Below are 16,482 nucleotides of genomic sequence, written 5' to 3' on the forward strand. Positions count from 1 at the left end.
AATCAAATCCTGTAATATCAGGGTACAGTGCCTTGCGAAAGTATTCGGCCCCCTTGAACTTTGCGACCTTTTGCCACATTTCAGGCTTCAAACATAAAGATATAAAACTGTATTTTTTTGTGAAGAATCAACAACAAGTGGGACACAATCATGAAGTGGAACGACATTTATTGGATATTTCAAACTTTTTTAACAAATCAAAAACTGAAAAATTGGGCGTGCAAAATTATTCAGCCCCTTTACTTTCAGTGCAGCAAACTCTCTCCAGAAGTTCAGTGAGGATCTCTGAATGATCCAATGTTGACCTAAATGACTAATGATGATAAATACAATCCACCTGTGTGTAATCAAGTCTCCGTATAAATGCACCTGCACTGTGATAGTCTCAGAGGTCCGTTAAAAGCGCAGAGAGCATCATGAAGAACAAGGAACACACCAGGCAGGTCCGAGATACTGTTGTGAAGAAGTTTAAAGCCGGATTTGGATACAAAAAGATTTCCCAAGCTTTAAACATCCCAAGGAGCACTGTGCAAGCGATAATATTGAAATGGAAGGAGTATCAGACCACTGCAAATCTACCAAGACCTGGCCGTCCCTCTAAACTTTCAGCTCATACAAGGAGAAGACTGATCAGAGATGCAGCCAAGAGGCCCATGATCACTCTGGATGAACTGCAGAGATCTACAGCTGAGGTGGGAGACTCTGTCCATAGGACAACAATCAGTCGTATTTTGCACAAATCTGGCCTTTATGGAAGAGTGGCAAGAAGAAAGCCATTTCTTAAAGATATCCATAAAAAGTGTTGTTTAAAGTTTGCCACAAGCCACCTGGGAGACACACCAAACATGTGGAAGAAGGTGCTCTGGTCAGATGAAACCAAAATTGAACTTTTTGGCAACAATGCAAAACGTTATGTTTGGCGTAAAAGCAACACAGCTGAACACACCATCCCCACTGTCAAACATGGTGGTGGCAGCATCATGGTTTGGGCCTGCTTTTCTTCAGCAGGGACAGGGAAGATGGTTAAAATTGATGGGAAGATGGATGGAGCCAAATACAGGACCATTCTGGAAGAAAACCTGATGGAGTCTGCAAAAGACCTGAGACTGGGACGGAGATTTGTCTTCCAACAAGACAATGATCCAAAACATAAAGCAAAATCTACAATGGAATGGTTCAAAAATAAACATATCCAGGTGTTAGAATGGCCAAGTCAAAGTCCAGACCTGAATCCAATCGAGAATCTGTGGAAAGAACTGAAAACTGATGTTCACAAATGCTCTCCATCCAACCTCACTGAGCTCGAGCTGTTTTGCAAGGAGGAATGGGAAAAAATGTCAGTCTCTCGATGTGCAAAACTGATAGAGACATACCCCAAGCGACTTACAGCTGTAATCGCAGCAAAAGGTGGCGCTACAAAGTATTAACTTAAGGGGGCTGAATAATTTTGCACGCCCAATTTTTCAGTTTTTGATTTGTTAAAAAAGTTTGAAATATCCAATAAATGTCGTTCCACTTCATGATTGTGTCTCACTTGTTGTTGATTCTTCACAAAAAAATACAGTTTTATATCTTTATGTTTGAAGCCTGAAATGTGGCAAAAGGTCGCAAAGTTCAAGGGGGCCGAATACTTTCGCAAGGCACTGTATGTGACATTATTCCCTTTCTTCTCCTCTTCTCAATCAGGTTTCTCTCTTTCTCTCTCCGCCCTCTGCTCCTCCTCCATCCCTCCCTACCCTCTCCCTACCCTGTTTGTTTGTTTGTTTGTTTGTCCCTCCCTCCCTCCCTCCCTCCCTCCCTCCCTCCCTCCCTCCCTCCCTCCCTCCCTCCCCCCCTCTCCCTTCTTCATCTCTCTCTCTCTCTCCCTCCCTCCCCTCTCACATACTCCCTCCCTCCCCTCTCCCTCCATCTCCCCTCCATTCCTCTCCTCCCCTCCATTCCTCTCCCTCTCCTCCCCTCTCCATCCCTCTCCTCTCCCTCGCCATCCCTCTCCGCTCCCTCTCCTCTCCATTCCTCTCCTCCCCTCTCCATCCCTCTCCTCTCCCTCTCCATCCTCTCCTCTCCCTCTCATCCCTCTCCATCCCTCTCCTCTCCCTCTCCCTCTCCATTCCTCTCCTCCCCTCTCCTCTCCCCTCCATTCCTCTCCTCCACTCTCCATCCCTCTCCTCTCCATCCCTCTCCTCTCCCTCTCCATTCCTCTCCTCCCCTCTCCTCTCCTCTCCCTCTCCATCCCTCTCCTCTCCCTCTCCATCCCTCTCATCCCTCTCCTCTCCCTCTCCTCTCCATCTCCATCCCTCTCCTCTCCTCTCCCTCTCATCCCTCTCCATCCCTCTCCTCTCCCTCTCCATCCCTCTCCTCTCCTCTCCCGCTCCATACCTCTCCTCTCCCTCTCCATTCCTCTCCTCCCCTCTCCTCTCCCTCTCCATCCCTCTCCTCTCCCTCTCCATCCCTCACCTGTTGAGGCATATCTTCTGGTATGTCACTAGAGCCCAGTGTAGGGGCCAGATGGGTCCTTTCTCAAACCAGCTCTGGCAGCGGAACACTGGCGAGAGGCAAGCGGCGGCCGTCACGTAGCTGGATGAACCACACTCTCCCAGGTAGGAGAGGAGGAGGCCGGACCCTGTGCTTTCGCTCACCGCATACAGCCGGCTCACGGGCTGCCTGTAGCGCATGTAGCGCACAGCCTCGCGTAGGTCCCCTGGGTCGCCAAACTGCTGCAGCTTGACGGTGCTGAGGGGGGTGGCGTTGTGGCTGCGCCGGTTAAACACCACAGGGAGGTAGCCGTGGGACAACGCCACCTCACAGAGCTGAAGGACAGGAAACAGAACATCATGTAATTCAAGACAATATAGACCTTTATTGAATTGAAGTGACATAGCGGTGAGGTCCAATCAATCATTGGTTCACCTCACTACAGGATGAACTGTGACATCATCAAATGGGGACACAGTGGTTAGTGTGAGCTCACATAGTGTTTGGTCAATGTAAAAGCACTATTTAAATCCATTAATCCATTAATGCATGACTGACTAAGAACTGTGAGGTCAGAATATGATAGGTCTTTGGAAAAGCCCTACATAAATCTAATCCAACATTGAATGTTTCAACTGACCATGAACTGTAACAACACCAACACAGGCTGCATCTGAAATGGCCTCCTATTCCCTATCGAAAGTAATGCACTTTATAGGGAATAGGGTGCCATTTCCAACACACCCACAGAGTATGAATGAACAGCTTCACAGAGCTATAAGAAGACAATGATTAGAGAGACTAGCGAGACCAAGAGGAGGTGTAACAGATCACTGCACATTTACAGAGCTGAGAAACCTACAAGAGCACTTAAACCTGGATATCATCCGTTCTCTCTTCTTAAACCTGGATATCATCCTTTCTCTCTTCTTAAACCTGGATATCATCCGTTCTCTCTTCTTAAACCTGGATATCATCCATTCTCTCTTCTTAAACCTGGATATCATCCGTTCTCTCTTCTTAAACCTGGATATCATCCTTTCTCTCTTCTTAAACCTGGATATCATCCATTCTCTCTGCATTTCTTTCTTTCTCTGTCTCTGTCTCTGTCTCTCTCTCTCAACTTCTCTCCCTCCCTCTCTCTCTTTCTCTCTCTCTCTCTCAAGTTCCCTCCCTCCCTCCCTCCCTCCCTCCCTCCCTCCCTCCCTCCCTCCCTCCCTCCCTCCCTCTACCTCTCTATCTCTCTCTCTCTCTCTCAAGTTCTCTCCCTCCCTCTCTCTCTCTCGCTCTGTCTCTCTCTCTGTCTCGCTCTCCCTCTCTCTCAACTTCTCTCTCTCTCTCTCTGTTTCTATCTCAACTTCTCTCCCTCTCTCTGTTTCTATCTCTCCCTCTCTCTCTCTCTCTCTCTGTCTCTCTCTGTCTCTCTCAACTTCTCTCTCTCTCTCTCAACTTCTCTCCCTCCCTCTCTCTCTCTCTCTCTCTCAACCTCTCTCCTTTCTCTCAACCTCTCTCCCACTCTCTATTGCTATCTTTCTCTCTGTTTCTCTCGCTCTCTCAACCTTTCTCCCTCCGTGTTTCTATCCCTTTCTATCCCTCTGTTTTTCTCTCTCTCTATGTCTCTCTCTCTGTCTCTCTCTTTCTCAACCTCTCTCTCTCTCTGTCTCTCTCTTTCTCAACCTCTCTCTCTTTCTCAACCTCTCTCTCTCTTTCTCAACCTCTCTCTCTCGCTCTCTCTCTCTCTCTCAATCTCTCTCTCTCAACCTCTCTCTCTCAACCTCTCTCTCTCAACCTCTCTCTCTCTCTCTCAACCTCTCTCTCTCTCGCTCTCTCTCTCAACCTCTCTCTCTCAACCCCTCTCTCTCAACCTCTCTCCCTCTGAATCAATTCATCCTACTACTATAGTGGATCACAGTAGTATTAATGTGGCTACACTATTTCATTGAAGTACAGCTGTTTTCCAACATAAGGATGATGAGGTATAAAGCAGGTTAACTTTGCTTCATTCCTCCATTTGTTTTCCCTCTGGACGATGCTGCCAGTGTCGAGCCAATGAGGAATTCTTGTCACAGAGACTCGAGAAACCCGGAAGCATGCACACGCCCACACACACACAAACTCATGCCTGTACAGTCGCAGACACACACCTACACACCTACAGTACATCCTGCCACACACACTCCTACACATGAGTCTGCAACACATAACACATTTACAGACTGCCACATTCTTCAGATTAATTATGTCAAACTCTCACAAACTGCCTCAAATATTCTAAGTCCAACATTCAGCATGAAAACAGCTCTTTGAACAAGACCAAAGGGATTTGTCTCTGACTGACCAACCGCAGAAATGACATCATCACTGTCATAACACAACTGTTAAATGCAAAGGCAAAGTCATCATACTGGAAGGGTATCACAGTCAAGTCATCATACTGGAGGGGTATCACAGTCAAGTCATCATACTGGAAGGGTATCACAGTCAAGTCATCATACTGGAGGGGTATCACAGTCAAGTCATCATACTGGAGGGGTATCACAGTCAAGTCATCATACTGGAGGGGTATCACAGTCACATCATCATACTGGAAGGGTATCACAGTCAAGTTCATCATACTGGAGGGGTATCACAGTCAAGTCATCATACTGGAGGGGGATCACAGTCAAGTCATCATACTGGAGGGGTATCACAGTCAAGTCATCATACTGGAGGGGTATCACAGTCAAGTCATCATACTGGAGGGGTATCACAGTCAAGTCATCATACTGGAGGGGTATCACAGTCAAGTCATCATACTGGAGGGGTATCACAGTCAAGTTCATCATACTGGAGGGGTATCACAGTCAAGTCATCATACTGGAGGGGTATCACAGTCAAGTCATCATACTGGAGGGGTATCACAGTCAAGTCATCATACTGGAGGGGTATCACAGTCAAGTCATCATACTGGAGGGGTATCACAGTCAAGTTCATCATACTGGAGGGGTTTCTCAGTCAAGTCATCATACTGGAGGGTTGCACAGTCAAGTCATCATACTGGAGGGGTATCACAGTCACATCATACTGGAGGGGTATCACAGTCAAGTTCATCATACTGGAGGGGTATCACAGTCAAGTCATTATACTGGAGGGGGATCATAGTCAAGTCATCATACTGGAGGGGTATCACAGTCAAGTCATCATACTGGAGGGTATCACAGTCAAGTCATCATACTGGAGGGGGATCACAGTCAAGTCATCATACTGGAGGGGTATCACAGTCAAGTCATCATACTGGAGGGGTATCACAGTCAAGTCATCATACTGGAGGGTATCACAGTCAAGTCATCATACTGGAGGGGTATCACAGTCAAGTCATCATACTGGAGGGGTATCACAGTCAAGTCATCATACTGGAGGGGTATCACAGTCACATCATCATACAGGAAGGGTATCACAGTCAAGTTCATCATACTGGAGGGGTATCACAGTCAAGTCATCATACTGGAGGGGGATCACAGTCAAGTCATCATACTGGAGGGGTATCACAGTCAAGTCATCATACTGGAGGGGTATCACAGTCAAGTCATCATACTGGAGGGGTATCACAGTCAAGTCATCATACTGGAGGGGTATCACAGTCAAGTTCATCATACTGGAGGGGTTTCTCAGTCAAGTCATCATACTGGAGGGTTGCACAGTCAAGTCATCATACTGGAGGGGTATCACAGTCAAGTTCATCATACTGGAGGGGTATCACAGTCAAGTCATCATACTGGAGGGGTATCACAGTCAAGTCATCATACTGGAGGGGTATCACAGTCAAGTCATCATACTGGAGGGGTATCACAGTCAAGTTCATCATACTGGAGGGGTTTCTCAGTCAAGTCATCATACTGGAGGGTTGCACAGTCAAGTCATCATACTGGAGGGGTATCACAGTCAAGTTCATCATACTGGAGGGGTATCACAGTCAAGTCATCATACTGGAGGGGTATCACAGTCAAGTCATCATGCTGGAGGAGTATCACAGTCAAGTTCATCCTACAGGAGGGGTATCACAGTCACATCATACTGGAGGGGTATCACCATCAAGTTCATCATACTGGAGGGGTATCACAGTCACATCATACTGGAGGGGTATCACAGTCAAGTTCATCATACTGGAGGGGTATCACAGTCACATCATACTGGAGGGGTATCACAGTCAAGTTCATCATCTGCATTCCTATTTTGATTGATTAAATGCTTATAGCAACTTACTCATCAGTGCAACAATGCGTGAGCTAACACAGAACTAGGGCTTCTGCCATGTTGAAAGACTGGGTTCATTTTGAACAACGCACAGAATGTGTGTTTTATGAACCAGGCATTTGTCTAGCTCCGAATTACCATAGTTCAGTCTTACTCACTGGCTTGACTAATTAATAAATGTGTAGTAAACAGTATGGTGTTCTGTGTCTGGACACCAGGCTGTAAAATCCACACTCAGACGTGAGCTCACCTTTGGCTCTACGTCTGACCTTAAAGAGAGCATACAGGAGTCATGGGACCCGTTTCACTCCACAATGTTGTTCGCTCCCTTCTCTCAGTCCCTTCCTAATCTCCTTCACAGATTTGACAGGACTGGATAGGCGGAAGCAATAGGGTGAAAACTATTTGGAGCTCAATGCTTATACAAACCCAGTAGTCTCACATCTGCATTGGGGAGTTAATGGGAGTGGAAAACTGTATTGGAATGAAATGAAGCCCTAGTCAGAAGGAACTCTGAAAGATCTCAGGCTAGCTGGGCCGTTAGGGAGGGAGAGGGCTTTAAAACCTATAACTGTCCTGTAACAAATCAACCACGCACACCTTGCATACTTTTCATACTGTATAGCCAGGCCAGCAAGACTATGGAGGTGTCCCAAATGACACCCTATTCCCTATATAGTGCACTACATATGGAATAGGGTGCCATTTGGGACACATTCTGTAACATCATCCTTTCACCCACATCTCTATTCTCCCTGTCTCTTCTTATCCTCTCTCTCTCTCTCTTCCTCTCCCTGTCTCTTCTTATCCTCTCTCTCTCTTCCTCTCCCTGTCTCTTCTTATATCTCTCTCTCTCTTCCTCTCCCTCTCTCTTCTTATCCTCCCTTTCTCTCACTGTCTCTTCTTATCCTCTCTCTCTCTCTCTTCCTCTCCCTGTCTCTTCTTATCCTCCCTTTCTCTCCCTGTCTCTTCTTATCCTCTCTCTCTCTCTCTTCCTCTCCCTGTCTCTTCTTATCCTCCCTTTCTCTCCCTGTCTCTTCTTATCCTCTCTCTCTCTCTCTTCCTCTCCCTGTCTCTTCTTATCCTCCCTTTCTCTCCCTGTCTCTTCTTATCCTCTCTCTCTCTCTCTTCCTCTCCCTGTCTCTTCTTATCCTCTCTCTCTCTTCCTCTCCCTGTCTCTTTTTATCCTCTCTCTCTCTTCCTCTCCCTGTCTCTTTTTATCCTCTCTCTCTCTTCCTCTCCCTGTCTCTCCTTATCCTCTCTCTCTCTCTTCCTCTCCGTCTCTTCTTATCCTCTCTCTCTCTCTTCCTCTCCCTGTCTCTCCTTATCCTCTCTCTCTCTCTTCCTCTCCCTGTCTCTTCTTATATCTCTCTCTCTCTTCCTCTCCCTGTCTCTCCTTATCCTCTCTCTCTCTCTTCCTCTCCCTGTCTCTCCTTATCCTCTCTCGCTCTCTCTTCCTCTCCCTGTCTCTTTTTATCCTCTCTCTCTCTTCCTCTCCCTGTCTCTCCTTATCCTCTCTCTCTCTCTTCCTCTCCCTGTCTCTCCTTATCCTCTCTCTCTCTCTCTTCCTCTCCCTGTCTCTTTTTATCCTCTCTCTCTCTTCCTCTCCCTGTCTCTCCTTATCCTCTCTCTCTCTCTTCCTCTCCCTGTCTCTCCTTATCCTCTCTCTCTCTCTTCCTCTCACTGTCTCTCCTTATCCTCTCTCTCTATCTTCCTCTCCCTGTCTCTCCTTATCCTCTCTCTCTCTCTCTCCCTCTCCCTGTCTATTTTTATCCTCTCTCTCTCTTCCTCTCCCTGTCTCTCCTTATCCTCTCTCTCTCTCTTCCTCTCCCTGTCTCTTCTTATCCTCTCTCTCTCTTCCTCTCCCTGTCTCTCCTTATCCTCTCTCTCTCTCTTCCTCTCCCTGTCTCTTCTTATATCTCTCTCTCTCTTCCTCTCCCTCTCTCTTCTTATCCTCCCTTTCTCTCCCTGTCTCTTCTTATCCTCTCTCTCTCTCTCTTCCTCTCCCTCTCTCTTCTTATCCTCCCTTCCTCTCCCTCTCTCTTCTTATCCTCCCTTTCTCTCCCTGTCTCTTCTTATCCTCTCTCTCTCTCTCTCTCTTCCTCTCCCTGTCTCTTTTTATCCTCTCTCTCTCTTCCTCTCCCTGTCTCTCCTTATCCTCTCTCTCTCTCTTCCTCTCCCTGTCTCTTCTTATATCTCTCTCTCTCTTCCTCTCCCTCTCTCTTCTTATCCTCCCTTCCTCTCCCTCTCTCTTCTTATCCTCCCTTTCTCTCCCTGTCTCTTCTTATCCTCTCTCTCTCTCTCTTCCTCTCCCTGTCTCTTTTTATCCTCTCTCTCTCTTCCTCTCCCTGTCTCTCCTTATCCTCTCTCTCTCTCTTCCTCTCCCTGTCTCTTCTTATCCTCTCTCTCACTCAACTTCTCTCCCTCTCAATTCAATTCAAGGGCTTTATTGGCATGGGAAACATGTGTTAACATTGCCAAAGCAAGTGAGGTAGACAACATACAAAGTGAATATATAAAGTGAAAAACAACAAAAATTAACAGTAAACATTACACATACAGAGGTTCCTCTCTCTCTCTCTCTCAACTTCTCTCCCTCTCTCTCTCTCTCTTCCTCTCCCTATCCCTTCTTATTCTCTCCCTCTCTCTCTCTCAACTTCTCTCCCTGTCCCTTCTTATTCTCTCCCTCTCTCTCTCTCTCCCGCTCTCCTCTCACTGTCTCTTCTTATCCCCTCTCTCTCTCTCTCTCCCTCAACTTCTCTCCCTCTCTCTCTCTCTCTCTTCCTCTCCCTATCCCTTCTTATTCTCTCCCTCTCTCTCTCTCAACTTCTCTCCCTGTCCCTTCTTATTCTCTCCCTCTCTCTCTCTCTCCCGCTCTCCTCTCACTGTCTCTTCTTATCCCCTCTCTCTCTCTCTCTCCCTCAACTTCTCTCCCTCTCTCTTTCTCTCTCTCTCTCTCTTTTCCTCTCTCTCTCTCTCTCTCTCTCTCTCGCTTCCTCTCCCTGTCTCTTATTATCCCCTCTCTCTCTCTCTCCCGCTCTCCTCTCCCAGACTCTTCTTATCTACTTTCTCCCTCTCCTTCTCTCTCTCCCTCATTCTTTCTTTCCGACACACACACACACACACACACACACACACACACACACACACACACACACACACACACACACTTGGAGCTGACCCATTAAGACAAAATAAAAAAATATTCAAACAGAATTGGCCCTTTACTCACTCTCTCTTTCTTCCTTTCATCCGATCACCCTCTCTCACTCTGATGCTCTCTGGGTCTCTCAGGAAAAAGGAAAGTCACATCTGACATAAGTCGCTTTTAGTTCAATCTTTCTTCCCATATCCTAATCTATCTCCCACCTATCCCACGCTCTCTTTCTTTCCCCATCTCCGAAGGCTACAGACATAAAAATCACTCACTTTAACTTTTATTTTGAATTCCTTTTCTTCTTGGCCATGTTCTGTTATAATCTCCACCAGACACAGCCAGAAGAGGACTGGCCACCCCTTATAGCCTGGTTCCTCTCTAGGTTTCTTCCTAAGTCCTGGCCTCTTTCTCCAATTCTCCCTCTCGCATCTCTCATTCTCCCTATTTCTCCCTCTCCACCTTCCATCTCTTCCTCTCTCATCTCCCTAGGCTACAATCATTCACTTAAACCTTAAACATAATTCCCTTTTTCTGATGATTGCTGACAGGCTGTTTATAGTGAATCAGCGCCTATGAATGCTCCCATTGTTGACAGACTAGGCTAGTAGGGGGTGCTGGCGGTCAAGGTAGTGACTTATTGTTGACAGACTAGGCTAGTAGGGGGTGCTGGCGGTCAAGGTAGTGACTTATTTTTGACAGACTAGGCTAGTAGGGGGTGCTGGCAGTCAAGGTAGTGACTTATTGTTGACAGACTAGGCTAGTAGGGGGTGCTGGGAGTCAAGGTAGTGACTTATTGTTGACAGACTAAGCTAGTAGGGGGTGCTGGCAGTCAAGGTAGTGACTTATTGTTGACAGACTAGGCTAGTATGGGGTGCTGGCAGTCAAGGTATTGACTTATTGTTGACAGATTAGGCTAGTAGGGGGTGCTGGGAGTCAAGGTAGTGACTTATTGTTGACAGACTAGGCTATTAGGGGGTGCTGGCAGGCAAGGTAGTGACTTATTGTTGACAGACTAGGCTAGTAGGGCGTGCTGGGAGTCAAGGTAGGGACTTATTGTTGACAGACTAGGATAGTAGGGGGTGCTGGGAGTCAAGGTAGTGACTTATTGTTGACAGACTAGGCTAGTAGGGGGTGCTGGCGGTCAAGGTAGTGACTTATTGTTGACAGATTAGGCTAGTAGGGGGTGATGGCGGTCAAGGTAGTGACTTATTGTTGACAGACTAAGCTAGTAGGGGGTGCTGGGAGTCAAGGTATTGACTTATTGTTGACAGATTAGGCTAGTAGGGGGTGCTGGGAGTCAAGGTAGTGACTTATTGTTGACAGACTAGGCTAGTAGGGGGTGCTGGCAGTCAAGGTAGTGACTTATTGTTGACAGACTAGGATAGTAGGGGGTACTGGCGGTCAAGGTAGTGACTTATTGTTGACAGACTAGGCTAGTAGGGGGTGCTGGGAGTCAAGGTAGTGACTTATTGTTGACAGACTAGGCTAGTAGGGGGTGCTGGCAGTCAAGGTAGTGACTTATTGTTGACAGACTAGGATAGTAGGGGGTACTGGCGGTCAAGGTAGTGACTTATTGTTGACAGACTAGGCTAGTAGGGGGTGCTGGCAGTCAAGGTAGTGACTTATTGTTGACAGACTAGGATAGTAGGGGGTGCTGGCAGTCAAGGTAGTGACTTATTGTTGACAGACTAGGCTAGTGGGGGGTGCTGGGAGTCAAGGTAGTGACTTATTGTTGACAGACTAGGCTAGTAGGGGTGCTGGCAGTCAAGGTAGTGACTTATTGTTGACAGACTAGGCTAGTGGGGGGTGCTGGGAGTCAAGGTAGTGACTTATTGTTGACAGACTAGGCTAGTAGGGGGTGCTGGCAGTCAAGGTAGTGACTTATTGTTGACAGACTAGGCTAGTAGGGGGTGCTGGCGGTCAAGGTAGTGACTTATTGTTGACAGACTAGGACAGTAGGGGGTGCTGGCGGTCAAGGTAGTGACTTATCGTTGACAGACTAGGCTAGTAGCGGGTGCTGGCGGTCAAGGTAGTGACTTATTGTTGACAGACTAGGCTAGTAGGGGGTGCTGGCAGTCAAGGTAGTGACTTATTGTTGACAGACTAGGCTAGTAGGGGGTGCTGGCGGTCAAGGTAGTGACTTATCGTTGACAGACTAAGCTAGTAGGGGGTGCTGGGAGTCAAGGTAGTGACTTATTGTTGACAGACTAGGCTAGTAGGGGGTGCTGGCGGTCAAGGTAGTGACTTATTGTTGACAGATTAGGCTAGTAGGGGGTGATGGCGGTCAAGGTAGTGACTTATTGTTGACAGACTAAGCTAGTAGGGGGTGCTGGGAGTCAAGGTATTGACTTATTGTTGACAGATTAGGCTAGTAGGGGGTGCTGGGAGTCAAGGTAGTGACTTATTGTTGACAGACTAGGCTAGTAGGGGGTGCTGGCAGTCAAGGTAGTGACTTATTGTTGACAGACTAGGATAGTAGGGGGTACTGGCGGTCAAGGTAGTGACTTATTGTTGACAGACTAGGCTAGTAGGGGGTGCTGGGAGTCAAGGTAGTGACTTATTGTTGACAGACTAGGCTAGTAGGGGGTGCTGGCAGTCAAGGTAGTGACTTATTGTTGACAGACTAGGATAGTAGGGGGTACTGGCGGTCAAGGTAGTGACTTATTGTTGACAGACTAGGCTAGTAGGGGGTGCTGGCAGTCAAGGTAGTGACTTATTGTTGACAGACTAGGATAGTAGGGGGTGCTGGCAGTCAAGGTAGTGACTTATTGTTGACAGACTAGGCTAGTGGGGGGTGCTGGGAGTCAAGGTAGTGACTTATTGTTGACAGACTAGGCTAGTAGGGGTGCTGGCAGTCAAGGTAGTGACTTATTGTTGACAGACTAGGCTAGTGGGGGGTGCTGGGAGTCAAGGTAGTGACTTATTGTTGACAGACTAGGCTAGTAGGGGGTGCTGGCAGTCAAGGTAGTGACTTATTGTTGACAGACTAGGCTAGTAGGGGGTGCTGGCGGTCAAGGTAGTGACTTATTGTTGACAGACTAGGATAGTAGGGGGTGCTGGCGGTCAAGGTAGTGACTTATCGTTGACAGACTAGGCTAGTAGCGGGTGCTGGCGGTCAAGGTAGTGACTTATTGTTGACAGACTAGGCTAGTAGGGGGTGCTGGCAGTCAAGGTAGTGACTTATTGTTGACAGACTAGGCTAGTAGGGGGTGCTGGCGGTCAAGGTAGTGACTTATCGTTGACAGACTAGGATAGTAGGGGGTGCTGGGAGTCAAGGTAGTGACTTATTGTTGCTCTCAAAAGTAACAGAGTACATAAATCAGGCTTGGAACAATGCAAGCCAGATTGTCCGGTTGTACATTCAATTGGGCTACTTTATAGTGGATTGGGCAGGTGCTTTTGATCTGGTTTGGGTAGAAAGTGTCAAAAGAACGTGTCAACATTGTCTGGACTGCAGGGTACAGTGACTCATTATAAGGCTAACGGGCATTGGAGTGTAGTCTTGTCCCAGATTTGTTTGTGCTGTCTTGCTGATTTGTATTTATTTAGTAGGGGGTGATAATGTATGAGTTGGCAGACAGCACAAAATGATCCGGGACTATGCTATTGGGAGTGCAGCTGCAGTGATGTGATCCTTTCCCTCATAGCTTGCCCAGGCAGAGCAAAGCCTTCTTCAAGCTTTTCTCAATTACAACAATCACTGTTCTGAAGCCCCGGTTTTATCGCATGGCACTGCCCTCTTGTTGTTCACTTTCTTGCTCTCCTCCTCAGCTTGCCAAGACTGACTTGAATCAAGATTCCCCCCAAGCTCAATGCGAATACGCATTGGCACTGGTCATTTCTCATATCTTGTTCAACCTCCTTTTTTTTACACCACTGCAGTGATGAATTAGACATAATTTCACTGTTATGTAATTTCACCATTACAAAAATCTTCATAGATTGAACCCTCCCCTCAATGAATTTCATTCATCCATCCATTCATTCAGATTATGGTAGCATTGTACTTTTTACAGTATAATACAGTCGATTTTACTGTATTGTACTGTATGTCATTATACAGTACTTGCTTTGATACCATATTATTACAGTAGGTGTAATGTTATATGAAATACTGTATTTTACTTGCCACCAAGCTGCCTGTAAACTGCTGTCAAATTCACAGGTGCCCCTTTACAGTGTAGAGCTGATGTCTAGTGTTGATGTAAAACGTATTTCTGCCCGTGAGACTGTCCACAACAGTCCCTAATAGACATCCATAGAACGGTATGCTTTGTTCCAAGTAACAGTTATGATGTCAGAGTAAAGGTAAAAAGGAGCAAGACAACCAGCATAATGTATCCTTCATTAAGACCATAAGACAAATAGGGCCCAGGTGGGCACTGGGCACATTGTGGCTGAGGGTGTTTTCACTTGATGAACAAGAACAAGCCTGGTCATGATCAAATATTGCATTACATTTCATCATTCATTCATTAAATCATTAGGCTACCTTCAGCACATTTCTAGTGATTTTCCCAAAAGAGTTGGGTATGATGAGGAGGATTGGGCTCGTGGAATTACTCGAGGTTCTCCTCCGTTTCTGGTACGACTCACCGGCCATCGACACTGCCCAGTCCAGCGCCACCAGGCCGTCGTCGCTCAACTGCAGGTAGTCCCGCACGAAATACGCCGGGCTCTCGTACGGCCAGCACGCGCCATAAACTGTCTGAAGAAACGCACTCGCCCGCCATGTCCATCCAGTGCACGCTGTGAAATTGCTGAAAGTCCTGCAGTGTTTGAAGAGATAGTTGGCCAGCGCCGAGGGTTTGCATATCAGCGCAACATCGGGGACTTTATTCTCACCTGCCCTGTCGGATGTCTGGGCATTAGCACCGTCCACCGGGACCCCCAGGTCTGAGACGCACCTCTCCGAGACCATCTCCTTCGTCTGCCGCCGTGAAATTCCGAGCCCCTGGAGGAGTGCGTCTGGCTCGCCCTGGGAACCAAAATATTTCGAAGCTGACCAAATGACGGCCACCAGAATCCCAATACACAAAGCAACGAGCCATTCCATCATTTGGACTGTGGGGTCAATTCCACGGATGTTCAATAGACCTACAGTTATGTTTAATTAAAGTCAGCCAAAACTAATATCAAAGCGCAAAGAATAATCCGGGCCATTTTCGTTTGGTTGAAATCCTCTTCTCACAAAGCACAACGTGCGCGTAACCATATAGGCTACTTGCTTTCTTTGGGATAAACCAGAATGCGCACAACAGGGTCTCCACTTTCTTTCCTACAGTAACATTTCAACTGTGACATCTCCAGCCTTATATGGTTAATTACGTGTTCAGTTCAGAAGCAATCCTTATTGAAAACAGATTCTTGAAGCAGAAGTTTCGATGGCTGATCGTAACTGTATACTGGAGAATACCCACCGTCGCCTCTACTGTGTTTCAAAACAAAGCACTCCACTCCAGAAGGACTGCCTTCCTCTACGTCTATTCCTGGGTAAATTAAGCAAAGTGTTTACTCCTTCACCACATGAAAGGCATGGACACCCCCTCTCCAAGTCGTTCCAAATCGGGATACATGGTGTTCTCTGCGCGCGCCTTTGAATTGTCAGTAATATAATGCAGAGCTGCGAACGCTTCGCTGCTCAATCTCAACAGCAGTGTGAGCAAGAGAAACTTCAGAATGGAGCCTCCCAGCTCCCATACAGAAACCCTCGGTGTCAGACTGTCACAGGCGTAAACATCTCATATACAATTCTGTTATGGATGTACAGTTACATTTTCTCTTTCAATGTTGTCTTTATTTGTAAAATACTATGGCTAGATTTGTATTTGTACCCAGGGTAGTTGAGACTATAGAATCAATTGTTCTTCCATCAAAGATCATATAGATTCTATATTATAGAACATCTTGAATCCAAGCAACACCAGTAATGTATTTCACAAAGGTAATATAGATAGGGTAGCTATAGCAACTACAATGTCTGTACCACTAAAAGCCTGCCGGCAGAGGATTGAAAGCATAATGAATGTATAAGAAGAGACTGCAGTGTATGCATTAGGGCCATATTGTGACAATTACAATGTATACATTTCATTAAGTGGATGTAAGCTCCACATGTACTAAATGGCCCTCAAATAAAACTCTTACAGAGGCAGTCCAAACATAATGTTGCCCATCCACTGATGCATTAACAATCTAGAAAGTGCAGACAGAACAGGAGGCAGAAGATATACAGCTGGATTTATGGTAAATTTCTGAGCGTTGTCCAAGAACAGAAAGGGAAGACAGGCCAGTGGATGAGTTCAATAATAATTGTATCACCTGAATGTTTTTTCCTAACGTATTCTCCATGGGGATTGGATGACCTTCAATTGGAATTTTACTCAGAACATTTCCAGGTAGCTTGTCGCTGACTCTCTTGATTGGTGATATATGGGGCTAAGTGCTATACCTCATATTAGGTGGATACATAACATGTTCATATTAGGTCTGCGTCTGAAATGTAACACTATTCATTATAGTGCACTACATCTGAACAGGGGCCATATAGCTCTGATCAAAAGTAGTGGACTATAGGGAATAGGGCACCATTTAGGAAGCAATCTATATTAGCTTGTGCT

At 46.6% G+C, this 16,482-nt stretch overlaps 1 protein-coding gene across 1 annotated transcript in view; it reads right to left on the minus strand.

Moving 5' to 3' along the window:
* The window catches only part of LOC110507694 (protein ABHD15), a 16,565-nt gene extending 1,027 nt beyond the window's left edge, over nucleotides 1-15,538 (minus strand). Inside the window, exons 1-2 of the mRNA XM_036965434.2 lie at nucleotides 14,355-15,538; nucleotides 2,455-2,807 (exon numbers count right to left, since the gene is read on the minus strand). Coding sequence (XP_036821329.1) covers nucleotides 2,455-2,807; nucleotides 14,355-14,921 — 920 coding nt within the window. The 5' untranslated portion in view covers nucleotides 14,922-15,538. The remainder of the gene's footprint in view (nucleotides 1-2,454; nucleotides 2,808-14,354) is intronic.
* Nucleotides 15,539-16,482: the final 944 nt, after the last annotated feature.

The sequence above is a fragment of the Oncorhynchus mykiss genome, chromosome 27, assembly GCF_057628025.1.
Source record: "Oncorhynchus mykiss isolate SJ-2025 chromosome 27, ASM5762802v1, whole genome shotgun sequence".
NCBI lineage: Eukaryota > Metazoa > Chordata > Actinopteri > Salmoniformes > Salmonidae > Oncorhynchus > Oncorhynchus mykiss.